This window comes from Phyllostomus discolor, chromosome 7 (assembly GCF_004126475.2).
Source record: "Phyllostomus discolor isolate MPI-MPIP mPhyDis1 chromosome 7, mPhyDis1.pri.v3, whole genome shotgun sequence".
Lineage (NCBI taxonomy): Eukaryota > Metazoa > Chordata > Mammalia > Chiroptera > Phyllostomidae > Phyllostomus > Phyllostomus discolor.
In genome coordinates, this window is record NC_040909.2 from 9,828,511 (window position 1) to 9,856,492 (window position 27,982).

At 51.3% G+C, this 27,982-nt stretch overlaps 1 protein-coding gene across 2 annotated transcripts; it reads right to left on the minus strand.

Annotated features, from left to right (window-relative positions):
• Nucleotides 1-65: 65 nt before the first annotated feature.
• On the minus strand, nucleotides 66-27,982 carry ENTPD3 (ectonucleoside triphosphate diphosphohydrolase 3). 2 transcript variants are annotated; one of them, XM_028518382.2, is made up of 11 exons: nucleotides 27,848-27,982; nucleotides 26,979-27,102; nucleotides 23,724-23,851; nucleotides 20,118-20,235; nucleotides 11,531-11,681; nucleotides 9,311-9,470; nucleotides 8,129-8,362; nucleotides 4,439-4,708; nucleotides 4,156-4,266; nucleotides 3,610-3,747; nucleotides 66-1,419 (listed from the first exon to the last, which is right to left on the minus strand). In XM_028518382.2, exons 2-11 carry the CDS (start codon nucleotides 27,016-27,018, stop codon nucleotides 1,180-1,182), a joined length of 1,590 nt encoding a protein of 529 aa, XP_028374183.1. In that variant the 5' UTR covers nucleotides 27,019-27,102; nucleotides 27,848-27,982; the 3' UTR covers nucleotides 66-1,179. The 2 variants fall into 2 exon arrangements, with proteins under 2 accessions (XP_028374183.1, XP_028374184.1); XM_028518383.2 differs by having other exon boundaries at nucleotides 26,979-27,030; nucleotides 27,848-27,948.

The window sequence follows — 27,982 nt, forward strand, 5'->3', positions numbered from 1 at the left end:
TTCTTCCCATGAATACCACTGAGAAAGAGTACCATATGCAAGATAACACACACACGCACCACCAGTCAAAATAAAACGAGTCCTTTATTCCACATCAAGCTCCCAAACAACAATCTGAAAGCATGTTGATTTTTACTTGGTAGCCATTGGACATGCTGGAGTTCTTTCTCACCCCACTTCGGTGTTAAACGTCCCTGCAGCTTCCTTTCCTTTCCCCAAAGTCAAGAACCATGGTTACGACGCAGCACGGTCTACCACGGAGGTGAGTAACTGGTAGGCAGACCCTGGAGCAGGATGTGTTGTGATAGCATCAAGTATACCTGTGGGAACGGTGGACAAAATGCACACCCATGCTAACAACGGAAGGACAGCTGGGGACAAAAGCCCGGCAAAGGATGGCTGGGGTGCCACGCCCTCGCCAGGAGTAAACATTTCCTGGGACAACAGGAGCAATGTGAAGGGGAAGTGAAGGTAGTGCTACACACTTCAGCTGCAATCAAATGACCAGCGGCGCGAGTGGGAACCCCACTTTGAAAATGGCCAGGAGTTTTCTGGGAGACCTGCTGTGCGTCTGTCCTTCAGGTTCTGCCTGCGTGACAGAAGCTGGCTGTGGCCACCGTCCTTTGGCGTAGAGGCGTTGTCTCTCCGGAAGATTGCGTCCTGCGATCTGCGGGAGCGCCACGTGGATGGGATTGCTGGACGAAAGTCTCAGTTAAGGACAGACGGGAGAAAGCCACAACACGAGATACCGGGTTGGGTCCAATGCTGCGTGGGTGCCTGGCAGCTCCTGGACTCGCCGGGAGGAATACGGCACGTCCGAGGAAGGACAGAGTGCAGAAGGAGCCCTGAGGTCAGCTCTTCAGCATCCAACTGTCTTGGGCTCGGCTTACTTTCCCTCTTGGGCACTGGAATGAAGAGCCTGACCGTGATGGCCTGCCTTCTCTGTTCCCAGGAGGCCGGCGAGCAGGGGGCCGGCGTCCCTGGAGGAGCAAGGTGCACAGAGCAGTTGAGGGACTCCCCGGGAGGTGCTTTGGCATCAGTCGGTATCTGAGGGGGCACACGACCTAAGTACTTGACTTCGGCCGTGTTCCCCGCAGACAGGCATTTCGCTTGCACTATCTGGTGCCGCCCAGGCTGGGTCCGGGTGGCCCTCCGGTTCCGGACGCTGCTTCCCGAGGCTCACTCGGAATCCACCGTGTGGTCCAAGACATGCTGGGAGCGCCGCTGTTTCCTGGACGACATGTACAGGTACACCACCAGGAAGGTCAGGCTCAGCAAGGCCACCCCCGTGAAGAAGGCCATGGTGCTCATAAAGGTCGGTGGCTTCAGGGGCAGGCGGACCAGGGGCATTTCAGCCGGGATCTGGTTGGTCAGGCTGAGCATGTAGCCCAGAGACCAGGCTATGCTGCTGTTTTCCACCTGCAAAGGACAAGAGGTAGCTCAGCTCCTGGGGCCGGGGGCAGGGTGGGAATAACATACCTGGGCCCACCACTGTCACCAGCATGGAACACACACAGGAAAGGAGGTCAAAGGTCTTGCCCAAGTTCAGACATGGCAGGCTGGGCTAGAATCCAGGTCACTGGGACCCCAAAGGGTCAAGAGAGCCTCCCTCCAGCCCTGAGGAGAAAGTCAGAACTACCCCTCACAAGCTCGTTACAGCCCAGGGTGACGAGGGCACAGTTCGCAACAGTGAAAGCTTTTGTACTGTCAGGGGTACGGAAGTGTCGGCAGCTGCAGGAACAGGGTAATGCACGTTTATGGAACCAAGGACCGGCTTCTAAGAAACTGGCTTTGTCAGTTTCTTCTGCTAGTGCCATCCATTCTTGTTTACGCATTTTTAGGTTGTTTTGTTAGATGGATAAGTATTTCAAATTTGCAATTTGAATGATGAACTGAACTTTTTAGTGTTATGTTGTAACCCTCTCTCTCCTGAATGATGCTCTTTACCTTAAAGACTATTTTTTTCCAGATATTAAAGAGCTACGCCAGTTTTCTTTTGGGTGAAGTTTGTCTGACATTTAAAAAAGTTTTTTTTGAACTTTCAATCTTTCTGTGTCCTTGTGTGAAAAGCCTAAGTATTTCTTTAAAGGGTTTCTCTTAGAAACCACATGACTTGATTTTTTAAAACCCAGTCTGGACACTATATGTTTCTTAACTGGTAGATTTAGTCCATTTATGATTATTGTGATTATCGATATATTTGGACTTCTAATATCTTAGTTTTAAATTTTTAACTAATGTTCTCTTCCTATATTTATTTTTCCTTTCTTGTCTTAAAAATTGTGTGTGTGTGTGTGTTCCCTTTAAAAGATGAGCAGTTTCAGCCACTCTTATGTCCCTGTGTCCTCTGTCCTGTGTCCTACCCTGTCCCCATCACATTGGGCATGAGCTATAGTTGAATTCTGGATTATTCTGGTGTATGGATGAATTCTTCTCTCACCTTTTGGGTTCTTAGTTTTCCTTTTAAAAAAATATACACGTTAAGCCACAACATCATTTATTCTTCCTTCATGTGTTTTTATAACGTCTCCTGGGTTTATTTCTATTCTTATTGAAGTACCTCCTCCAAAAACAACTTTGACATTCAGTCTTTGTGCAGCACATCTCCTGAAGTCTTTTTGTGCCCTCGCATCTGCATAGTAATTTGGCTGGAGAGAAAATTCTTCACAAATAAAAGAAAGGACCTGAAACCTAGAATTCTGTTATGCCCAGGCTGGTATTCAATGGGAAGTCTCCCTCCATTCCCGCAATGCACTTTTCTAGTGATTAGATCACAGGGTGAAGCCCGGAGAGGACACGCCACCAACAGTCCCGATACGTCTCCAGACATCTTCTTCCCTTGTCAGTGATCCGATTTATTTATGCGAAAGACAGTCACAGGCTCATGTCGGGTGTTGACGGGTTCAGTCTCATTACTGCCAGAGCTGAGGCTGAACAGACTGACCCCAGGCATCCGCCAGGCTTCCCACCTGCTGTTCCTGAAACCAGACCACGCCCCCAGACCCAGGGAACACAGCGCTGGATGCGCGGGTCTGCAGGGCTGACCCGGCCTGAAAGTGGGGACCTGGGCCCGTCACCAGTCACCTGGGGGACAGCTGTGATTCCAGCTGTGGCCCATCCGGGACACTGGACAGTAAATATGGTGCCTCAGGCTCCTTTCTGGAGAAAATTCTTAGTTAATCCCTCAGGCTCTGGAGCCGGTCTCCTAGGCTGACACTGCATAAATGGAGGGCAGTTAGTTACTATCTTCTTTTTTCTTTTAATATTGTTCTATTTGAAGCTTCTTTTGGGTATGAAAAGTCTCAAGTCCTTAATCTGTTTATTCACTCAACAAACACTCGCTAAGCATCACCCAGGTTCCTGGCCCCTTGCTGAATGCTCAGGAAAGTGAGGGTGAGGGCAGCAGTCCTGCCAGCACAGAACTCAGAGCCCCGGGTCCTAGCTTCCAACCCTTTCCTCGTGGGGAAGGGTCTGTGGGCACCACCCCCTCTGGACTCCCCACCACCTCTCCTGGGAAGTTCCCAAGGGGTCAGGCTCATCTTTCGCGTGTACCCACGCCAACCTCTGTTTTGAGAGGAAGAGGAGGAAAAGATCTGTGCTCCGACTTACTTCTTTTTTAAAATGTATCTGCGGCCAGGTGTCCTCGGTGAACTTGTACCCGCTCACGAGCAAGTGGTAGATGTAGTGGGCGGAGAAGCAGTAGGAGCGGGCGTACACCTCATCGAACCGGGGGAGCAGCTGCGGGAGCTGGGCGGAGGGGAAGGCGGGCGGGCAGGTTGGAAAACGCACATTGCAGAACACCGCAGGCCAACGGCCCTATTTGAAAGAGTCGTACCACCCCGAATCTCATAATAAAAGTACGATAAAATAATGCAGCTACATAATATTGAAAATATCCCTGCACAACGTCATGTAAGAACAGTCTCTCAGTTTACAGAGTGCGTATCGTGTGCCGGACACCGTTCTCACCACTGCGCCTGTGGTCAGACATTTGTCTGAGCCGTGGGGGTGGGTCCCTCATGCTTCCACTCCATGGGGTTCGGAGCAGAACAGCAGAAAGGGGAAATCTAGAACACACGTGTGCGTGTGTGCAAATGGAATATACTCCGAGCTGCCGTATTGCACTGCTACTGACCCTTTCTCTTTAATACTGACCTGACCCCAACTCTGCGAGCAGAAATCCCAGGTGCTGGAGTTGAAGGTGTCCAGGGAAAAGCTGCCCGTGAGGTTCAGAGCGCTGGCTGTGTAGAAGAACCCTGCAAAGGCCTGGGAAGAAACAGAACGGAAGGGCGTCAGCTCTCAGAGCAGGACCGACGGTGGGGGTTGCAGGGCTGCAAATCAGATGTGGGGAAACAGGACAACAGAAGAGAAACAGAAAACCGAGAAATATACACTCGACGGGACGAAAAGGTAGTATTTCCATGGTTTTTGCTCTTACCACGAAAGGTCCTTTAACTCCCGGCTGAATACCATCAAAGCAGCTGACTTCTCGCCCATGGCAAGCTTTGAAGGCAAACAGGGAAGCCACCTTCACCCTACACAGCAACGGGTCCCCGGTTCCTTCGAAAGCGATGATGTCGTCAGGGTTGTAACTTCCGGGCTTCAGATCCTCTGCGCACGGGCTGTCAAATATGCGGCCCCCCTTGAGGGAAGTGGAATAATCCCGAGGGTAGCAGGGGTTGATGACGTTGGTTTTGGTGGTAGAATTCTGTAGGGACAACAGGGAGCTGTTAGAGCCCTGCCTGGCGTGGCTCAGCTGCTGGAGTGTTGTCCTGCAGAGCCAAACGTCACTGGTTTGATTCCCGGCCAGGGATGTAGGAGAGGCAATTGATTAATGTTTCTCTCCCTCTCTTCCCTTCTCTCTGAAAATAAATAAAATCTTTTTAAAAAGATTTTATCTATTTTTTAAAATTTTTTAGAGAGGGAAGGGAGGGAGAAAGAGAGAGAGAGAGAAACATCAGTGTGCGGTTGCTGGGGGCTGTGGCCTGCAACCCAGGCATGTGCCCTGACTGGTTCGCAGCCCACGCTCAATCCACTGAGCTACGCCAGCCAGGGCAAAAAATAAATAAATAAAATCTTTAAAAAAAGAAAAGGGTGAGCTATTAGAAATCACTCTTTCTAATTTGTGAAGGACCAAATGCTTTTTTTTTTTTCAAATTCTCGTAACTGCTACTCTCTAACGCTAAGGGCGAAATGGAAAACATGCCGTTCTCGGTCAGTGGGTACTTGAAGGCGACTCCCAAGTTGTCTAAACAACTCAAGTGGCAGTGGGGTCAGGGGGACGGTGACCTGCACCAGGCACAGGCCAGGCTCTCGTCCCCAGGACCTGACCTGACCCCTAGGACAGCGCCATGACGCCATGATGCAGGTTTTATGAGGATGAGAAAACATTTCCATGAGAAAACAAGGGATGCTGAGCTGAACCAGCCATTTGGAATGAAGTGTTGTCTGTCCACCTGACAAAACAGCCCAAAGGGACACACGGACACATTGTGAAAATTGCCTCCCTCTCACCCCTCCCACCCATGGGATCTCCCCCACCCTGCCAGAAGTGGCCTCTGTTGCCAGTTTTTGTGTGTTCTACCAGAGATTTTGTCTGCGCTGCTCATATGCATATGCAAATACGTGTGTTCTTTTCTTGGCTCTTTTTCAAAAACCATACATGGTAGGACTCTACACACTGTTCTGGCCCTTGTTTTTCTTACTTAAAAATCCATCTCTGATATCTTTCCATTTATTGTCCGAGTAGACAGCCTCGTCTTTTTAGTAGCTGCATAGAACTTCCCTGTGCAAATGAACTGTGATTTATTTAAGAAATTCCCTCTGGATGGAAACTTACGTGGTTACCAGTCATTCCGCCATCACAAACAACACTGCAACAAACATCCTCGTTACATATAAATCTCCGATCCGTTTGTAACTTATTTGGTCTACAGATTGTGGTAGGGAGCCCACTTTATTTTTCCCCGATGACTATCTAATCTTTTATTTACTGGTGAAGAAAAATAACGTTCCCTTTATCTTGTGCTACATTCCTAAGTGTATGTGGTTCTGTTTATAAACTCTCTTTTCAATGGAACAGGACTTGAACTCTGATGGCAAAGCCATTAAATCATCTTGTTTTCCCTGCAGGAAAATCTTGACAGAAGTAAAATACTGAACATATATTACTTTAAAAACAAAAGGAAAAAAAATCTTACTGAAGGAAAGAAAGAGAGAAAGCGAAAGCCTGTCCCTAGTGTCTCCTGAGCTACCAGAGTGAGATGGGAGCCCTGGGGTGGCTGGAGACGTGTTAGTAAGAGGACAATTGGCCACGTATCTGTCCAGGTGTCCTCACCACACGGTGCAGCCCCTGCTGTCACGGAAGAGGAGACGGGACCCAGGCAGGTGGCACTGACTCTGCCAGTGTTCACGATGTAATAATCATCTGCGTGAACCACCTGGGTTGGTCTTGCCAGCGAGGATCTGGTTCATGGAGGTGTTGGTCAGGCAGGCCCGGGCGTGTGCTTGTGGGTGATCCTTGTCACCCCTCGGTCCTTTCCCTCACTGAGTCAGAAGGCGCCCAGGGCAGAGCCACCCTCTCGGGCATCCAGGGGTCACCAGGCACATGGGAGAGATGGCCTGTCCCAGTGAGCTGACTGTCCACAGGGAGAGGCTGGAGTCTCACAACTCTGCTCGCAGTCCTGGCCTCACACCTGGATACTTGTGGTTTCAAAGCCGAATGAGATCAGATGGGTGGAATATTATACTCGGGACCAGCCAAATTTAAAAGGTTAGAGTCTCTGACCCCTACTCACCCCGGGAGGAGGAAGATTTCACCTGTCTCTCCTGCTGGAGTTCCCAGGTGCCTCCTTCCTCGTCCACGTGCACCCCACCCCCCAACCCCCAGGGCCAAGCACTGGAGCATCAACCATTGCCAGAAATAAAAGGAGGTGGAAAAAAGAGGGTTTCCTAGAGCTTCTCTCCTGGAAGGAGGTGTGTTGGCTGAAATGCTTTAATGAGCCAGCAGAGAGGAGAGGTGGTGCTGGAGGCCTCGCCGGGGAGAATGGATTGGGGTCCCCTGGGGCTGGTTTGGCTGGGAGTGGGGGAAGGCCAGAGTCTGGGGTGGGCCCCGGGTCTCCGGAGCAGTGAGGAGTAGCTGAAGGCTGCCTGTGGGGTCTTCCGCTCGGTCCTCCGGGCAGTGCTCAGCCTCTCCCACCTGTACCTGTTGTGTGCAGGTGTCCTGAGGCCCCAGCCTGTCCTGTGAGGCTGGGAGAGAACGGCAGGGGGTGGACCGGAGCCGTGGGCTGAATCCTCACGCCCTGCATGACACACGGGTCTGGAGAGTCTGCCGACCCCACGTCTGTGAGCCAGCCCAGTGTTTGCGCAGGCCCGTGTTGGGGGAATGCTGCCCCCTTCCTTGGTAACCAAGGGAGGTCGGAGAGGTGGCAGTGTTCCTCCTGTCAGAAGCCAGGATCTGGGGCCTCTGGCTGGCCTCACGCTGTTCTGGGTGGTGAAGGCCCCTTCCCTTCAACGTCCCTTCCCAGCCGTGGTGAGGTGGGTGTCCTCGGAGCATTCGAGGAGCTAGCGCTCACAGACACACTCTGTACCACACTGAGCTTAGAGCAGCGCCCGCCACAGAGCTGATGCCTAAAGCAGCCGTCTGGGCCGGGGAACAGCTACCGTGTGAACCGCTGTCCGACGTGATGGAATTCAGTGGCTCCCAAGTCCCACCACATCCAGGGCATGGAGCCTGCCTAATATAGGCCCATCCACCAGCAGGCCGAGCCTGGGGACGGCAAGCATGTCTCTCGTGGGCGCTGTAGTTATTTTGTCTGAACACGGGGGAGTCTCAAGATTCTCAGGCTTATTTAGCTACGGGCTTAAAACAGCTTGTGCCCATAAAGGGATCCTGGGACTTGAATCGTGTTTACAAAACATCTGGAGCTCTGGAGTTTTCTCGGAATTCGGACTCAGATACACTGGAAGTGGTCGAATGCAGCAGAGAGAGGGCATGCAAATGAACCTGAAAACGCTGTTGTTTTCATCCACTTTCTAAGTGGATTGGAAAGGACAGGCCCCAGAAGGCAAGGCACCCTGCCTTCAGTTAAGACCCCCGAGGAAACACCTGCTCCCCCCACTCCGGTACCTGAAGGAGCATCGCCAGAAACCTCTTCTCAGCCTCGTTGCGGCCATAGCACTGGAAGCTGCGCGTGTAGAGTGTGTACAGGTAGCCGTACAGAGACACGCGCACAACGTCACTGGTGTTCCGCTCCACCGCCTCTCCCACGGCGAAGGATATCTGGGTGGAGGCGCCGCCTAGATCCAGGGCGCCTGTGGTCTCCACTCCATGCGGACGCACCCACATATGCCACAGGTCCTTCTGCGCGGTGGGAAAAGGAAGCAAGAAGAAAGGGCCAAAGACGCCATTTCGGCTTGCCCAGGGGGCTCCACCCAAGACCTGTCTCTTCCTGCTACGAACTAAGACATTTGGGAAGCATTCAGGGCCACATCTCTCCTCCGTGGCAGGGGTGCTGAGCTGAAATGCTTACAGGGGCTGGGCAGTACTCATGAGCCAAGTAGATTAGGTGTAGGCAATAGGGAATGCGGGGACTGTGGCAAACTGGGACGTGCACGTGCTACGTTCTGTTCCAGTTGGTTGTTATTATGCAGGAATGTGAGTCCCCTGTGGCCAGCACTTCTAGTGTTTGTGGGGGTGAGGTCAGGAGAAGCTGGAACTGTGAAGTTTCTAAAATATGAAGTGTTGGCAATTATGAAAATTTTAAAAATATATTTGAGGAGGAACAGAGTCGATCTTGGGCTGGAGATGCGGGGAGTGTCCTCAGTGTATGCCCCCTGGAACAGGGCGATTGTCCCTTGGAGTCAGCTTTCCTCTGTGCCAAAGGAGAAGGGAGCGTGGGGACTGCCACGTAAGGAGGCCTGGGGACAGAGGCCTGGGGAGGCAGACTGCCTGAAGGCTCTGTGATTCCAGGTGGCTCTGCGACATCTTAGAAGAGTCATTCTCCAGCTGCCCTTCAGATTACCCATCGCCCATCATTAGATTCCCATTCCCCCTCCCCCAATATCGCATCAGCTAGTCAAGTGATATTCCCTCTGCCCTGTGCATTTGGCTCTGCTTAGGGTCCAAGGTTTGGCACTGGCTGTCTGTATCTTTTCTTAGCGATTGTCTCCCAGGTGTTTCTCGAATGCATTAGACACCAGGGATGGCACAGGACAGGTGTCCCTGTTGGCTGCACCTCTGCTGAAGCTGCCACCCACAGGGGAAGGGACGAATAGCAAGAATAAAAACCATGCATCTATTTGCACGCACCTCCAGGAAATTTCCCATTAAATAGTTGGCTGTAATCCATCCATATATCCCTTCCTCTTGCCCAGAAATGATTTGAGCACCCCTAAAATCAAAGGGCTGGGCATGGAAGTAGTTCCGGATGCTCGCAAGGACTCCGTTAGCTGCCGTTTCGTTTTGCAACCTATGCAAGGCACAGAACACCAGAGGCTGAGTGCCCAGACAGCAGAGCCTTGAAACAGTCTCCCCCGGGTGAGCATGTGAGCCTCCCCACCCCGAGGCTGGCAGGGACAATTTGCAGATTTGCGCCACAGACAGCAGCCCCTTCAGCAGGCCGAGGCTTCCAGGGTGGCAGGGAAGGCAGGGTGCACTTGTCACCTGTCGGACTGCCAAGCAGAAAAACAGGTCCCAGTAAAAACACCATTTGTTCCCTCCTCCCCTACCTGTTCCTGTCCCCCTCTCCAGCAACCAGCTCGTCAAAAGAGCCTTGTGCTTAACCCCTGCTGCTCTGTCTGAGATGAGCAGAGGAAAGGGGACTGGGGCAGGCGTAGGAGTGGTATAAGCAATCTCTCGGGGACACCACCCTGAAAAGCAGCCCCCATCAGCCAGAAGGAAGGGGAGCTTATGAGGAGGTGGGGAAGGGATGAGGGGTGAGTGTCCAGCTGTCCCTGCGTCGTTCTTCGGGAGGGCTTCCTCCTGACAGAAGGGTGGCAATACAGCAGTCTGACACCACCCGTGACGTGGGGTTACAGTCTCCCGTTCACGTGCCGCCATCTTGCCCCACGGGGGAAAGCTCCCTCAGGGCGTTATTTCCCTTTCATCCGTGGGTTGAGAACGCCAGGGGCACGGCTCAGTCTTGGCTGAAGAAGCAGCAGCAACACTACATACAGAAATCCAGTCTGGCAGCAAGCTACCGACGCGTGGAAACTAATTCAGAGGCTTCCTAGTTTTATCGGTTCTCGTCGGGGATGATTCTCATTAATTTTTTTTAATATTTGACCTTTCCAGCAATTAAAATATCAGCTGGATGCTCAGAAGAAACGGGTCCCCATCAGAAAGCTTTGCAAGGAGGAGGCAATAATTTATTTAAATGGGACATCCACTCACTTTTTCCCCCCCCAAGCGCTGACTTTCTATCCCACTGGGCTAGTCCGGGGCTCCGAACAACAGAGTCTCACAATCATTTCTCACTCAGAGGACTGGGAGGAAAAAAAAGCAACTAAGAAAAAGTTGGGTTCTTTGTTTCCAGGAGGAAGAAAAGGCGGAGGAAAGGAATTTCTGTATTATTTCTATTTCAGGGAAACTCAGTCATTCTGAAACACGTGCCAGCTTCCAAGAGTGAGCAGAGAAGTCTTTCTTCCGAGTTCCACTTGGTCAGCAGGGACGCAGGAGCCGAACAAGGGTGGGGAAGCGGCAAGAAAAAGGCCCAGTCCAGCGGAGAGAACTTCATTATTATTACTATTATTATCACATTAAAGGGCCTCTGTCTGTTCCTCTGCATTTTCTCCATGCCCACACCTGTCACCTCACATTACTGGGGTCAAAGACAAAGGGGCTTTGAAGTGGAGGGAGTGTCATTATGGGGGAAGAAAGCCTTATTTTTAAAGGGTGGAGCAGCTTCTACCATAGATACACTTCAGTTCTATGGGTTTTTTTTTAAAAACTACTTTTCTTTTATTTCGAGGTCAAACAATACCACAATAAGAAAATGACGATCAAGGCATGTTGAAACAATGCCACTAGCTTGAAAGTCACGGCTGCCCATTGAGAAGGAACCGCGGACTTGACCGAAAGGGAGATGTTTGTTTCATAGTAACTCCACAGGCTTTGAATGCGGCGAGGTGCAGAAATGCCACGATTTTTAAAGCACGTTTCAGCAACATTGTGCACACGAGTACAAGCTGCACGGCTGCGGGAGGCACTCGGTGCGGCTGGTTGTGCACAGATGTCAAACTCCCAGATGTCAAGAAACAGTTTCTACTTTTCTAAAACACTCGAGGTAAACCCCCAGGAGCAGAGGTCTCATCTAACTTGGCCAGGGGACTGATTTCAGGACTGTTTCTCTGGGGGTATGCAAAGAACGACGAAAAGTTTCCCACCACGGAAAGCCTACATTTATGGCAGAATATGGGCTTTCTTTCTCTTGGGTCAGTTCCCAGGAATACAGCTGCATTCTTGGCAAGGCCCGGCACATTCTTGGCTATTTTGGTCGGAGGGGCTCCTGTGTGCCGTTCCCGTCCTTACCTCAGCAAGCGCATGCCGGCCGTGGCCCCCAAGTAAACGCACGTGGATCTATGCAGGTGGGCTGGAATCTGCTCCTTGACTTTCTGCATGCAGTCCTCGAAGGCTTTGGGGACCTCTTGGGGGTTACTCCCGTAGCTGGAGATCCCGGAGCCTGAAGAGCAAGCAGTCAGGACTTCTTAGCATCCCCGGGAGCCAACAAGAAGAGTACAACTCTCACATAAAAAAAAAAAAACAACCGGCTTTGGAAATCAGTAGGTTTTAGGAGTGGGGTTGAAAACAGGTGGGTGTGTTAGGTCCCAGGTGGTCACATGGATGAGTCAGCTCCCACAATGTGGATGAAAGGAATTATAATTATAAAGATGAAAGAAAATAAGTCAGGCTAGAAAATTAACCTGCTTCACCCTGGCTGGTGTGGCTCAGTGGATTGAGTGCCAGCCTGCAAAAGGGTCACCAGTTCAATTCCCAGTGAGGGCAGGGCACAGGCCTGGGTTGCAGGCTAGGTGCCCAGTAGGGGGAGCACAAGAGGCAACCACGCATTGATGTTTCTCTCCCTCTCCTTTTCCCTTCCTCTCTCTAAAAATAAATAGATAAATAAAATCTTAAAAAAAAAATTAACCTGCTTCGAAAAAGCCCTTGAATTGGTAAAAGGGTAAAATGTGTGGTGATGGAAGGAAACTAGACTTCGGTGGTAAGCACGCAATAGCATATGCTGATATTGAATTATACGGTTTACACCTGATATTTCTATATAAAGTTATCAACCCATGTTACGTCAATAGGTTTCATTTAAAAAATACCCAGGCCTCATCTTCTAGCGAGCCTCAGTCTATCCTTTTTCCAATAGCACTCTGCCTTAATAAATGCACTTTTGCAAAAACAGTTCTCATTTTGGAAATTTGAAATATAAATAGAAGTCGGGAGCATAACAGAATGAACCCGTGCCCCCACCTCCCTGCTTCAACAACGAGTTCCTCGTACTTCCTCTGCACCCTGCCCACCCCGTCCTCACAGAGCAAGCTGCGGGCACGGCATCATTTCATTCTGCCAGTGTTTAGGTATGTGGCACTAAAAGGCAACAATTCTTTGAGAGATGCACAACCACCATCCCATTATTATACCTCTAAGAATTAAAAATGATCCTTCAATAAGCCCTGGCTGCTGTAACTCAGTGGATTGAGCGCAGGCTGCAAACCAAAATGTCGCAGGTTCGATTCCCAGTCAGGGTACATGCCTGGGTTGCAGGCCATGACCCCCAGCAACCACACATTGATGTTTCTCTCTCTCTCTCTTTCTCCCTCCCTTCCCTCTCTAAAGATAAATAAATTTAAAAGATGATCCTTCAATATAGTCAATTATCTAGTTGAGGTTCACATTTCCTCCTTGGCCATATTTTTTCTCTCCCTCTCCCACCTTCCATCCCTCTCCTTCTATCTACTTTCTTTGAATTAGAGTCCCCATAAACTCCATCCATTGCCATCGGTTGCTATACTTCTTAAGTCTCTTCTAACCTATAGATTCTGCCCTCTCTTTCTATTTTTTCCTTATAATTCAGTATTTTTTTCCTCCCAATTTAATGTGTCTTGGAGCGTTCCCCACAGCCTGGAATTTGCTGGCTGAATCCCCAAGCCTCAGTGAACGTGTTGATACTTGGTCCTGGTTTCTCCCGGAAGCTGGTAACTGAGTGTCGGGACTTCACCAGAGACCGGTTCACACTCTTTCAGAAACGGGCTCGCAGGGGCCTGCGTTGGCTCCCAGTAAGAGGAGGCACGAGTGTGCGCTTGCTTCTCTTCTGGCGCAGGGACCCACGGTCACCGCTCAGAACCGTTAGCCCACGAGGGCCTATAAATGGGGATATTTTATTTCCACCTCTCTTGCTTCACTTTTTCACCTGAAACGTTGCAACAAGAGAAAAACTTCCCCCTCATTAGCCACGTGGTTACCCCCTCATACAGTCTGTCCAGAGAAGGCAGGAGACAGGCTGGATTCTGTTCCTTTATTTACCAGCTTAAAAACAGAACTTGCAGCTCCCGTATCTTCCTAACGGAACCAAAGAGGGATTTTGTTTGTTTTTCTATCTTAGGAACACACACGTTGAAAGATATAGTTCATGTATTTTGATTAGTTAGTTATTATTCTTATTAGCTTCCTTCAATTGGCCCCTGAACCTTTTTGACACGATCCCAGAAACTCTGAGAGCATTTTGGCTTTCTGATATAATAAGACGTATCAACGGCCTTATACACTCCCTGCCCCAGACCTGGACTCAGCCATTTCTCCAAGGAGTCCCGGTTTCTTTTACTGGGCAACGGTATTTAGTGCCCAAATCTGGAAGCTGCGGTACTGTATGTTTTTTGAGAGGGCAGACCCAGGGAAAACTTTATTTCAAGAGCAGAAGACATGCATTTCTTATTAGGGTTTTTAATTCAAAAGTACTTAAATTCTTTGCTCTGACATCTTTATCTGCTTTTTCTCTGCCACCCATCCTGGGTGGTAGCGCTCCCACTCAGTAACTCACTTGCTTTCTCTCACAATCCGTACACAAGTCTGAGGACGACAGTAGCAGCGCTACCACCAACTGGATGATCACTGAAAACAGTTTAAGATTTTTTTAAAAAGCTCTTTTTGTCCTTAGAGTATATCCCACTAAGCATGGACAGTGTCCAGAAATAAAGCCTTCTTGAAATCATTTTTCGTCTGCCTGACTGGCTATGGTTGCTTCCACGCTCAAGCGGCCAAGTTAGTTATATCAGAGACCTATAGCCTTCAGGTAAAAAAAATATGTATCTCTTCTTTTCATCTTCACCTGAAGGTATGTTTATTGATTTTACAGAGATACAAAGGGAGAGAGAGTGAGAGAGAGAAACACCAATCAGCTGCCTCCTATATGTGCCCCATTTGGGGATCAAACCTGAAACCTAAGCATGTGCCCTGACCAGGGATCGATCCCACAGCCTTTGAGTGCACGGGATGATGCTCCAACCAACTGAGCCATCGGGCCAGGGCTGCTCATCTAGCTCTCCACGGGAAAAATTTGCCAGCCCTGACGTAGATGGTTTACGGGCACCTCCAACTCACTATGTCCAAAACCAAATTCCTTACTCCCTGCCATGTCCCCGGCTGACACCACTCCCGGGCTCCCCCCTCAGGAAGTGGTACTGTCACCCACAGCTACTCAGGTCGGAGCTGATGCTCAGGCACCATCGACCTGGATGCCTCACGTTCAGCCTATCGCCAAGGCTCATCAGCTCTCCTTTCAAAATGCCCCTCGAATCTGACCACCTGTCCCCGCATCCCCCGGAAGCATTCCAGGTCAGAGTGTCTCCCTCTCAGCCCTACTGACAGGCGGGGCCAGATGACTCTTTCCTGCGGAGGCTGTCCTGGGCACTGTGTGACATTCAGCTGCATCTCTGTCCTCCACCACTAGATGCCAGCAGCACTGCCAACCCCAGATGGGACCACCCAAAAGGTCCCCAGACATTACCAAATGTTCCCTGGGGGGGGCGAAATCACCCCAGGCTGTGACTTGCCGGTCTGGGCCAGATGCTCATAACATCATCTGTCACCGGCACTGTTCTAATGGCCCTGGTTTTCCCTGCTTCTCATCTTAGCCTGCCTGTGTGTTCTCCAGCAACAGACGGACCCTTGAAAATGAGTTCGTTCCCTGATCAGAGTCTCCTAATGGCTTCCTGATACACTTTGCAGAAAATTCATTTGAGTAAAAGCCAAATCCCTACTGCACCTCAGGCCCTCCAGGAGCTGGCCTGGCTACAGCTTCCTTCTCGGCTCTCCTCTCTTCCTCTTCCTCCTTCTGCCCCAGCACACGGGCCCCTTTGCTTTTCCTGGACAGTGCCGAGCCGCTCCCGCCCCTGGCCCTTCTGCTTGGCCTGCCTTCTGCTCAGGGCGTCCTTCGTTCTTTGTGGGGCTCACCCTCTCCCTCATGCCCCTGTTTAACCCTCACCTCTCTGCTCTTCCCCGATCAGGTCTCAGATAGCTGGTCTCTCTCCCTGCCCACCTGCCTGGCTTCCTTTCTCTCTCTGCACAGAACTCTCCCTGGCGTACCGCACATCCGTTCATCCGTCATCTCTCTCCTTCATTAGGGTGTAAGTGCCGTAACAGCAGTGACTGTATGCTTTATTTTAGAAGTCCCAGTCTCGAGAAATGCTACTGGCAAACAGCAGGCTCCCAGTAAATATTTATAATGAATAATTGACTCAAAGAATGAGATTTTCAAATCAGAATACAACTCTACAGTAAGGGAATGGTGTAGGCCAAGCTGGGGCAAACCGAACCCATTCTGCTAGAGCTGGCCTCTGGATAGGGACTGCTTAGGGGCCTTGCTAGAAATGTCAACACTTGGCATGTCCCAATATGTCACCAGAGGGCCTGTTGCATAAGGTCCCTTAAGCCTCCTGGAGTGAAAAAGAAGTGGGGTTGATAAGCTCATGAAATAGTGGGATTCTCAACCCCAAGAACAGAGAGTTAAAACTGCTATTCCAGCCCTGCCTGTTGTGGCCTAGTAGACTGAGCACTGGCCTATGAACCAAAGCGTTGCCAGTTCGATCCCCAGTCAGGGCACATGCCTGGGTCTCCAGTAGGGGGCGCGCAAGAGGCAACCACACATTGATGTTTCACTTCCCCTCTTTCTCCCTCCGTTCCCCAGGGTAAAAATAAATAAATAAAACCTTTTTAAAAATGTGCCTGAGCAAAGGATGCTTTCAACAGGGAATCAACCTACTCCCTGAGGCCGCTCATTAAGGTGTTTCAACAGAGATGACTACGTTTAGGCTTCAGCAGAGTGAAAGCATTTTTAAGCACTGGTGTAAAGGGAAAATGCGAATGTCCCCTGTGGGAGAAGGCAGCAGCTGGCCTGAGCCCTGCACACTGCAAACTAGAGGAGGGCATCCAGGGGCCAGTGCCCACCGGGGAAGGGCTTTCCAACCAGCAGCCAGAGCTCCTGCCCCCTGCACGGCGACCAGAACCTGGCGAACTCCCGGAAAAGAGGAGCCACCACCAAGGACGGAGACCCCCAGGGAACCCCATGAGAAATGACCTTCTGGGGGCCTGTGTGTTTGGGAAACACCGCTGGGCAAGCACGCATTCACCCCCCACTCGGACAGACAGGGGAGGCCTGGGGAAATTTGCAATTGAGAAACCAGAAACCCAAATTATCCCTGGAGCAGCAACATGTCCTTGAGGGGATGACACTGAACCAAACTCCAGCTCTGTCATTAAGCTTTAGCTTGTGGTCCTTTGTCATTCAGGGTAAATATGGCTCACTGAGACTACTCTGATCCAAGAAGGGGAGGTCTACTTGTGGGTGTGGCGTGGGCTCCGTGACCCTGCTCCTGCCCTAAGTCACATCCTGGGTGGGCTGAGGGCCCCTACCCCTGGGGGACTGCCTGTGTTCCTTCCCAAGGACATCTCACGTCTCCCTGCAGGTCACAGGCACGTCAGGACCGACTTGGCTAAATTGCTTTCCAGGGTCTAAACAGATATTGTACGTATGGAGCAGAGCAACCTGTTGGCGAGAATATCCACCAGGAGCTCTAAAGCGTGATGCCCCGTGACTAATAGTAGCTAACACTTATTGAGTGCTTACTGTATGTCAGGCATTTGCTACCTGCTTTACATACACCGTCATTTAATCTTCAAGTCATTCCTGTGGGAGAGGCATCACTATTATTAGGTGTGGCTTTTAGAGGGGAGGGGTCAAGATTCAGAGAGGTTAGATAACTTCCCGGAGCTCACGCAGTGGGGATGAGGTGAAGTCTTAATCACTGTTCTACGCTCTCCTCTCTTCTTGACATGGGTGGTCTCTCCTCTAAACAAGCATCCTGGTGCCCTCGTTCCTGCCCGGAGCCGAGGAAGAGCTCAGACATCAGGAGAACAGAGACGGGATTTCTGGCAAGCTGCTGCTCCCTGGGACCTGTGGCCAAGCAGTACTCAGAAAACACCCAAGTTCCTTGTTGGGATGAGTCCAGAGAGGTGCCACACGGACACCCTTCAAATAAAGACGCATTGTTCCAGCGGCCGGCAGCCTCAGGGTTTGCCTCAGCGACAGAGAGGCAAACCTCTCTGTCTTGCTCTTTTCAGGATGGCAGCATCCAATGACTGGAGGTGACAGGGCTGCCCTTTCAGGCCCTTTTCACTCAACAAAGGGTGACTCTGACTGGCTGAAGCTCCGTCAGGCCCGGGTTGCACGTCATCATCTCCTGCTGTCAGCTCCTTCTCCTCACCCGCGCCTGCTCCAGGTGTGGGGCTCTAGTAACTAATGACCTCACATCCCTACCTCTGACTCAACACCTGCTTCTAGAAATCCTAACCTGGAACACCTGTGCATCAGGATAGACAAGCGCCAGGGCGCCCTCCAGGGGAGGGCAGATGCTCAGACTTCATCCTGGTCTTCAAAGGAAGACTGCGGGGAAGGACCAAGTCTGCCTCTCAGCTGGTTCAATGCCATGAGCCCCAAGAGACAGGACTATTTGAGCAGCTCATTGAGAGACACGAAGGAGATACTTAGCAGTAGGAGGACTAGTGTGGAGTCTCGAACCTGTCGTCCTGTGAGTATATCTGTAACCCATCCAGGGCACACGAATGGGGAGGCTCCAGGCCACCTCAAGGATCAGAGTGCTCTGAAGTGACTGGTTTTGGAAAAGGCTTACACGGACACACATACGCACTCACTGGGCTTGACCACGTAACTAGAGGCAACAGGGTAAAATTTCTGATAGAAGAATATCTTCATGACCACAGCACAGGCAAGAATTTCTTAAATGAAATATACAAAAGAGAAAACCATAAAGGAGATGGTTGATACGTGCACCTACGTAAGAATGAGGAATTTCTATTCATCAAAAGGCATCATGAAGAGACTACAAAGACACCCCATGATCTGTGACATGCTATTAGCAACAACCGAATAACCACGCCAGAAAAGCATTCATAGTCAAAATAGGTATAAAGAATGTCAATGAATCAATACGAGAAAGTCAAGCAACTCAGTAGAAAAATGAGCAAAAGACATGAACAGGCATTTCCCAGAAAACAGAAAGGGTCATAAATATACAAAAAGATACTCCACTTTATTAATAACCAGGAAAGCACAGGTGTCCATTAACAGGGAAAAATGAATGAGCTACTGCTACTCAAATCAACATGGATGAATCTTAAAACCCCGTGTGGGTGAGCAAAGCAAATCACAGAGGAACAACTGTTTGATTCCTTTGTAAGTGAATACAAGTTCAACTTCATTTTCAAAACCAGGAAAAACTAAACACATGGGAACAAAACTATAAAGAAGAACAAAGAAACGGCTAATGTCAAGTCCAGGCTGCGTCGTCGGGGAGGCAGGCAGCTGTGTGGAGGGTCATTAACGATGTTGACTGTGTTCTGTTTCAGGGCGTGGCAGGTCATGGACCGAATCAAGTTCATCCCCTTTATTTGCACAGCCTGTGAGCCACGATAGTTTCTACACTTGAAAATGGTGGGCAGAGAAACGAACAGAAGAAGAATAGGGACTATCTTGTGACTCGTGAGAATCATATGAAATTCAGTTTCAGGAAACTGTCCTGGGACAGAGCGTCCCCTATTCGCTGCCGCGTCGTCCATCTCCCTCCGCGCACCCCTCCCCCACCCACACACACCTGCGGGAAGACAATGTGCGGTGAGCCTCTCGTGTTTCTGCTTGTTTTACGGGCACAGGCACTGACTGACTTTGTTCTGGATTGTTTTTTGCCGAGGATGTTTGCACTGCAAACAGGCTCCGAAGACAGAGAAAGGCTGCACGCCCGAGCAAAAGGACGGCACGCTCGGTGTCCTTTATGAAAGTTTCAGACTCCCTAATCTCGGGTTTCTCTTCTGCAACACAACCCACCGTGTGGGCGGGTCCTGCCCGGCCCTCGTTACGTCATCCTTGGAGAACCAGCGTAGCAAAACCAGCTGAAACTATTGCTGTGAATAATAAACTGTTCTTTCTTTCTTTCTTCCTTTCTCTCTTTCTCTCTCTTTCTTTCTCTCTCTCTTTCTCTTTCTTTCTCTCTTTCTTTCTTAGATTTTACTTATTTATTTTTGGAGAAAAGGAAAGGGAGGGAAAAAAAGAGGGAGAGAAACATTGATGTGCAAGAGAAACATCAGTTGGTTGCCTCTCACACACCCCCATATGGGGACCTGGCCTGTAACTCAGGCATGTGCCCTGACCAGGAATCAAACAGGTGACCTTTCGGTCTATGGGAAGACGCTCAACCCACTGAGCCACACTGGCCAGGGCTATCCTTTATTTCGGACCCAGGAATCTTGTGTCCCCACCAGCATCCATGAAAGAAGGGCAGGGCAAAATCTCAGACCATTCACAGTTCTTGACATGCCCTCCAAACCTCCACGTGTTGCAGATGAGAAAACTGGCCCAGAGAAGGGCAGCAACTCACCCAAGGTCACTGTTACCGCTAAGTAGCAACACTAGCATAAGATCTCATGTTTTCTCAACACCCAGTCCAGGCAGCGTCTTCGGACCGACCACCCCAGGCCTCCGAAGGACACAGGACTCGACCTCGCTTCCCTCAGGGCCTCCCACAGCCACTCTGGGCCCTACCTTTCACACTGCATTTGTAGGTCTGGGTGACCACTCCGGTATTGTTCTCCTTCTCCGCGGGCCACTGATACACATAGACGGTGGTTCTGGAGGACCCGGCGTCGAGCACGATTCCATACTGAACAGAAGGGGGAAAGGGAGGGTCAGACACGGGCTAGGACTGACGCTGGGATGAGACGCAGTCAGTCACCCTCTGTCTAATGCGGTGTCAGGAAGGAACGGCGCTGGAATGTGGAACTGAGGACATGCTCAGTGGCTTAACCCAAAGTGACAGTCTTCCTTAGAGACCCCATGGTCCGAAACCGGCTTAAGGACTTAAGGACTTAAGGACTGCATGAGCTCCTGGCAAAAGCAAAAGCAAAGGTCATAAGACCGGCTTTCTTAGATTTATTACTGTCATCATCATCATCATCATCACTCGTACTATGATAGAATAGTAGAATAGAATAGAATATTTATCGAGTACTTATAATGTGCCAAGCACAGCACGAATGCTTTGGTATCAGTGCATTGACAGTGCAGCTGTCATCACTGTCCCTGTTTGACAGGTGGGGAAACTGAGGCTCCCAGAGGTAACCACCCCAGGTCACGGAGTTGGGGTCAAGCCTGGGTCTAACAGAGTCCCAAACCGATACTCATAACCCCCATGCGCTCATCGAGTTCCAAGGGAACCGCGTCTAACAGGGTGACCGTCTAGTAAAGAAGGCACCGGAGATGGCCCGACAGACTGACTTTGTGCAGACAAAAAGCCCCTCGAAAACAAAGCTCGTGGTTGCGTGGTGTGCAGATCTGGCTGGACAGAAGGTGGTCCCAGCTGAGCAAGGAGCCAGGGCTTTCTGGAAAGGAAGAAATCGATGGCCCAACTCTCGCTCTTGGAGGGGTAGACCTGCGGGGGCTGCAGGCAAGCTGAGTGGGCCACAGACATCAGAGACCCCAGCGATGGCCCCACTTGACAAGGGTTCGAAGGGAACAGTTTCAACACAGCTGGGCCCAGGGGCCGCACTCTGGAGAGGAATGGCCGAGCACGGGAGAGTGACCCCACGTGGGGACCGAATGTGACCTGCACAGGTCGCCCCAGAGGAGCTGCACCCTGGAGGCCCTGAGTCTGTGCAGGCCCCGCCCCCTTCCTCAGTCACGCCCTGCGGCTGTGTGGGCAGCGGCAATGCGGCCTTGGTCACACTGGACGGAGAAACTGCGGGGCCTCCGGACAGCCGTTGACCGGAGGTGGGGACAGTGAAGCCTCGGGAGGAGGAAGATGTTGGACGTGATGATGATAAGCAAGTGGGGGCCTCGGCGAGAAGCAAAAGCGTGCCATCGTGTTTACACTTCCGGCTCGTAGAGCAGGGCAGACCAGGGACAATGACAAGGGGACATTTGGACCCCGACTAAGTTTTATGAATTTGCTCTTAAACTCAGATAAACCAAGGGTAGGCAAGCCCCAGGTAGATTTAATTGCCAGATATCATGACCTTTCACGAGGGTCTTGGAGAACACCCCAGGGTCCCTCAGAGGGGGGCTGACCTCTCATAACCAACTGTGAGGCACACGCACAAAGTAAAACAGGGCTCGAGGTATGAAAACACAAATGAGACTGTGGAAAAGCCCTCGTAGCCACTCAGCCGCACCCACCGCCGCCCGCCTGCCCCCACACACGCTGCACCGGGAAAGGGGTCTCTCAACCCCCCGAGGAGAGCAGCACGGGCAGCCTTCCCTTCCAAGGCTGTCCTCCTCCTCCTGGTCCAGCTGGCCCGGAACATCTGCCTTTTCTTTCTTTCTTTTTCATTTTATGTATTGTAGAGAGAGGGGAGGGAGGGAGAAAGAGAGGGAGAGAAACATCGATGTGCAAGAGAAATATTGATTGGTTGCCTCTCACATGTGCCCCAGCTGGGGACCCAGCCTGCAACCCAGGCATGTGCTCTGACCGGGAATTGAACCAGTGACCTTTTGGTTGGAGGGATGACACCCAACCCCCCAAGCCACACCAGGCAGGGAAATGTCATACTCTCTCATAGGAATCCACCCAGTGAGGCAGAAGGGCGCTGTGAGCCGATACCCACTGCTAGACCACGCCTGCCCCCTGCAGCCGTGACCGGGGCCTGACGGCACGGCCCTGTAGAGACGCCAGAGCCCGTCTTTGCCTGTGTGCCACTTGGGGACGGTGTGTCGTCCCGTCCTTCCAAATGCTTACATGAGGCCAACGCTCTCTGCTCCTTTCTTCCTTCTATACCAGTCCCGCTCTGCTCTACCTGTGTGCCCGTGGGAAGCCACTGGCCCTTGGGTCCTTCTGTCCCTTCCTCTGCACAATGGGGGGTGGTGATAATTGCACCTGCATGGAACTGTCGCTGAGGGTTCCCTGCCCGCGGTCCCTCAGGCCTTACCACGTAATGTCCAGCCATACATGTTCCACCTGCCTGGAGGCTTTCTCCAGCGGCCTGTGCCCACCCGAGGACACAATATGCCAGAAACACTGGAGTTAATGTCCCCCAGGGAGCATCTCTCACCTGACGACTGACCTGCCGTCAGTCGGTGTGTAAACACCCCCTCCGGCGGGACAGCTGGGAGGCAGGTGTTTCTAGGCTGCTCGGCAGAGGGCAGCCCTGAAGCAAGCTCTGCATGACTTCCCAGCATCCCCAGCGGGACTGAGGTGCCCACAGGGGCAACCAGCTGGGTAGCAGGCCCTTTACGGCTGCCCTCCCTCCTGCCTCCCCTCCCCATCCCCTGCCTGTGCTTCCTGGGCCATCCTCAGGTGACCTACTTGCACTCACGTCTTAGTTAGGGGAATCCACCTGAGACAGTAGCATCACACACGGGCGGGCACCTCCTTCAGCCGTGCCCTGCACCTGCCTCAGGATCCGCTTTTCTCCACTCGGGTTCCTCCTCCAGTTGCTCCAGCAGGAAGAGAGGACTTCCCTCTTACCTCCCAGGAGGAGTGCAAGGCAGCAGCTGGCAACAGCCTCAACCAGCCTCACTTGGAGGGCCTGAGGGATGACTTTACAGATGAAGGCTTTGCCCTGCCCTCTCCATCCACCTGTGCTCTTCCCGCCCCGGCAGCGCCGTGAGGTTGAGAGCCTTGTGCACCTGTATGCGGACTGCAGACTGGCGGGACAGCTCAGTCCCCACGTTTGTGCTCTGTCCACCCTCCCTGCAGGCAGCTGCCCCTTTGCCTCCCCTCACGCCGGTGGTACAGACCCTGGATTCCGGAGTCCCAGGCACCATAGCATATTCTGGAAGGAGAAGCACGGCTTTGGATGGGCAGGTTCTCTTTACATCCCACAAAGGGATGTAAACCTGGAGTGCAAGCTAGAGCTGGTCCTTCTGAAATACGGGGCTCAGGGCAGGTGCCCCAGTTCCCGGGGTCTAAGTGGTACTAGCCTTCCCCCCAACTTGTAGGGTACTCTCCTCCCCCAATTCAACAATCTCTCCTGCATCTGCATCCATTCCCCCTCTCTTCCCTCCTGAGCAGAGCGGGGCATGCCCTCCTGTCACCGGCCAGGACCTCCCTCGGCAGGTGGGGAAAATGCTCTCCTTCTCTCCTCACTCACGGCTTCAGGATAGTGGATGCCAGAGCCCGCCTCTCCCCTCCAACACCAGCCCCTTCACACTGACCTTCAGCCCTGGAAGGAGGACCTCTTTGTGGTGAGTCTGGATGAGTGTGACGGTCACCAGGACCACGACGCTCAAAAGCAAGACCACCAAGGCGACGACGACCGGAGTTCGGGAGAGAGCCTTGAGGCCTAAAACGGGAAGGAGATCCAGAAGACTCAGGAGGGAGGAGGGGGAACAGGGCACGCGCCTTCTTCGGAGGGTCCAGGGGCCGGGTGCAGACCCACGTGAGAAGTCCCCGCCTCTGGCTTTAGTGAGACCCACGCTTCTAAGAGGCAGAAGAAATTGGGCTCTGACGCCCACTTATCTTTCCTCCGAAGACTGGACTAAACCGCGTTTGCACAGTTTCAGTGCTTAGGCGTTTAGTTGTATATAGTATTATATTAGCTTTACATTGTTTGGCTTTTTATATTTTTAACATATATTAGTTTTATATATATTTACATCTATTAGTATTATACAGTTTCCTGGTAGTTTCATATAGCATCACATTATTTTTATTTATACTAGTTTTATACATAGTTTACATGTATTAATTTTAAATGTATTTTTATCTATATTAGTCTTATACTGTATTATATTAGTTGTCAGGTATGTGTAGTTTAGTTTTCTGGTATTTCTCAAAGTATGTTATGCGTATTACTGGTTGTCCCTGAGATAATTTACAACATTGGTTTCCATGGGGATTACAGAAATATGGGTTTTCTATTAAAGGAAGTATTATTTCATTTAAAAATAACCTCAGGCCCTGGCTGGTGTAGCTCAGTGGATTGAACGTGGGCCTGTGAACCAAAAAGTCGCCAGTTTGATTCCCAATCAGGGCATGTGACTGGGCCAGGTCACCAGTAGGGGGCGCCCAAGAGGCAACTGCACACTGATGTTCTCTCCCTCTTTCTTTCCCTTCCCTTCCCCCTAAAAATGAATGAATAGAACCTTTTAAAGCAATCTCAGATGAATGAAAAGAAATTGGTACTCTACCTCAGACACAAGCCATGACTCACTACGTGATGACTTCCTGTAGAGCGAATGATAACATGCCCACATTTCTCAAGTGTCTGGTTGCCAGAAGAACCCGCCCTCGGGCGCGTGTCCTGTGGCTGCGGTGACGGCTCCAGGCCACCTGCATCTTCCCAAACCAAGACTAACTGGACCCCAGGCTGCACGTCCCGTCTAACAGGGGCCGTGTAATCTCTGGTATTTGCATTTTAATCATAACATGGCAGTGATATTCACCCATTTAAAAGCTAAATAATAAATACATAAATAAATGAAAGCACACGAATACTCTTAACTAGATGGACTCTGAATAGATAATGATATAATTCTACACGTATTATATAATAATATGTACCGTATGTATATATTACATTTTGCAGTAATACCTCATGACCACAGTGAACCAGGTCTCCTTATTCAATTTAAACGGATGTTGCTCAACTGGATGATTACGAGCAAATATTCGCCTGGGTCTTCATGGACCCACGTGGGATAATGACATTTCTTTCCGCCCCATCTGATGCCCCTGCTGTGCAGATGCTGCCGAGCACACTTCCTGCCATCAGAGGCGGTCACGTAACACCCCGATGCCTCTACCTTGTGGCTGGGAGTGGACACTGACACGGCACCGATGGACGGCACTGTGTCATCCCTCACTGACAATGACTGCAAGTGGTCACACTGACTGGCACTCCCAGCTCTGGGGATTGCCTGCACAGAAGGAGCCCCGACTGTGTAAAATGACACAAAGTGACTCATTGTCCACGACTCCTTTGTGGTAGCAACTGAAGGCGGGGCCACCCACCATGGAGTTGACCTTAAGAGTCTCTGAAGGGGTCCTGGACCACTTTTCTGTGATTCGGGAGAAAAACACATGAACCCACCAGGAACCAGTATGTCTGCAGAGGCAAACCCTGGTGTCAGCTGTTGAAGAATCCACACGGCAGTGTCAGCTTAAGGGTTTTTTTTTTCTCTAACAGGACACAGCAGAGATTTAATCTGCCAGGTTGAACTTGTCCTTTGGGAGGAGTGTAACAAGAGTCTGCATGTGTGATGTTACCATATATATATGTCACAATTCCAAAGCGTTTTGGGGAAAACCTGGAAACCAAAGTAAATCAGCTCCTTAAGCACAACTTTCCTTAAAAAAAAAAAAAGATTGGTATAAATGGCCCCCACTATCCTAAAATCATATCCTTTTGGAAGAGAAAAAGGCCCAATTTAGGGGCAAAACTAAGGAACATCTGCCCAGCCCTGACCAGTGTGGCCTAATGATTGGACATCGCCCTGCAAGCCAGAGGTCACTGGTTCGATTCCCAGTGTGGGTACATGCCTAGGTTGTGGGCACGTGAGAGGCAACCGATTGATGTTCCTCTCCCTCTCTTTCCCTTTCCCTTCCCCTCTCTCTAAAAGTAAATAAATAAAAATCTTAAAAATAAAAAAGAACATCTGTCCACAGGAGGGATGCGGGTTGATATGTAAGCAGGCTCCTAACCACAGCCACCGGCTGGCCTCCCAAGTCCTCTGAGCTTCAGCAGTTTTTAGGTAAAAGAAAAAAGAAAAAAAAAACTATGCTTTACTTAAGCAAATCCTTGCTCCAGCAGAAAAGTCTATCACAAAGCAAAACGGACTAGCCCAGGACTTGGCTAGGGAACGGGGCCTAGAGCGTGATATCATTAGGGCGGACAAACACTGTAATTACCAAGTGCCTACCTCAGAATGGAGAGGCTTCTGGGTTTTCACATGAGCAACCGCAAACAGTGCTCCAGAGGCAGGCAGAGGAAGAGTGTGTGCGTGCGTGTGTGTGTGTGCTTGTGTGTGAGTCCTGCACCAGTGCCACGATGCTGACCCGTGGTGGGGGTGGGGGTCGAGGGAGGCTGCAGGCGCTGTGCCAGCAGCAACGCTTGAATGGAAATAGAGGGAAGATCCAGGTCCTTTAAAGTTCATCAGAAAAATCAACACTGTTCTAAAACCAACCTTACCCGCTGCTGGGTAAGGGAAACCACAAGGGCCAAATTAATGGATTATGCAAACCGGAAAAACAATTTAATCGAAACATGCATGTTAGTCCTTGTTTGGTGTAGCTTTGATGAAAAGCATTACTTTCATATGAGGGGGGAAAGCCCGTGAGCAACTGAGTATCCAACTAGAGAGGTTCAACAGTCATTTGCTGGGGACGGGGTGAGAAACCCGGAGCTGAAGCTGGGATTCTCCTGTGATTTGAGAAAACCGCGCTGGCTGCCCGCTGAGATAGATACTTACCTGCTTGCTCACAAGGCTGGCGAGTCAGGACGCTGAACATCTCTTCGCCCAGCTGCGGTTGAGAGAGCACGGAATGACGATGCGTCCAAGGCCCCTGATGTATCAAGGTCAAAAGCCTTGCACACTGTCAAAACACAAGCCCACTCCCTCCGGATCAAACCCTCACGGCGGGGTGAGTGTGTGTTGGGGGGCGGCTGGGGGCGGGCGGGAGGTGACCCTAGAACTTCAAAGAAAGACCCAAAGCTGGGGCTTAAATTCCAGAGTCACCTCCCCAAAGGCCAGAAAAAGGAGAGAAACGGGCGTGCTGAAGTTTTAAATTGAAAAAATAAATATTCACAAATCAGCCTAGGTTTTCCTACAGAGTTTTCCACCTGTACGCAGCACCCTGGGAAGGAGAGATCTCCCAGCCCTTACTAACACACACAGGGCTCAGGCAGGGATTTCTCCAAAGCACACAGCAAGGAAGGTTTCTGCGTGTGGTCGTGGCCCGCGAGCCTGGGGCCGCCTTTCCAAGCCCCAGAGGGGTATCTTTAGCTCCTGGCTGGAAACAATTACGAGCAGATTTGGGGTCCCGGGAGCCAGCGCCCCAGGATCCGGGAGGCCCCGGTCCCCACGCAGCCACAAGCATCTAAGCGCCCACCCAGCGCATCGCCAGACCCCGCAGGGGCGCTCGGGAAAGACGCGTCCACCTCTCCCGGCAGGGCAGGGACCACCTCCCTCGCCGCCAAAGATTTGGGGTTCACGTCCCTCGGTCCCCCCTTCCGGCCCTCTGCGGAATCTGATTCCATTTCCTTTCCTCCCAGCTCTCAGCCTCACGAAGCTTCCCGTTCCTTCCTCAACGGCTCAGGCGCGGGATTCCCAGTCCTCACCTGCGCGCCGACGACGCGGGGAAGGCGACCAGAGCTGCCGCAGTGGCAGCCGGCGGACAGCGTGCAGGAGGCTACGGCGGAGGCGCCGCCGGGGAGGCGGGGCGGAGCAGGCGGCGGCGCCCGGGACCGCCCCCT

Bases quoted from the DNA above. Each gene is read 5' to 3' on its own strand.
- ENTPD3 (XM_028518382.2), bottom strand. From the start codon at position 27,018: ATGTTCAGCGTCCTGACTCGCCAGCCTTGTGAGCAAGCAG. The intron at 3,748-4,155 runs GTCAGTATTAAA...CCCTCCGCCCAG, and splicing joins GCTCGCAGAGTTGGGGTCAG to CTCCCGCAGCTGCTCCCCCG. The intron at 1,420-3,609 runs GTAAGTCGGAGC...TGTCCTTTGCAG, and splicing joins AGATACATTTTAAAAAAGAA to GTGGAAAACAGCAGCATAGC.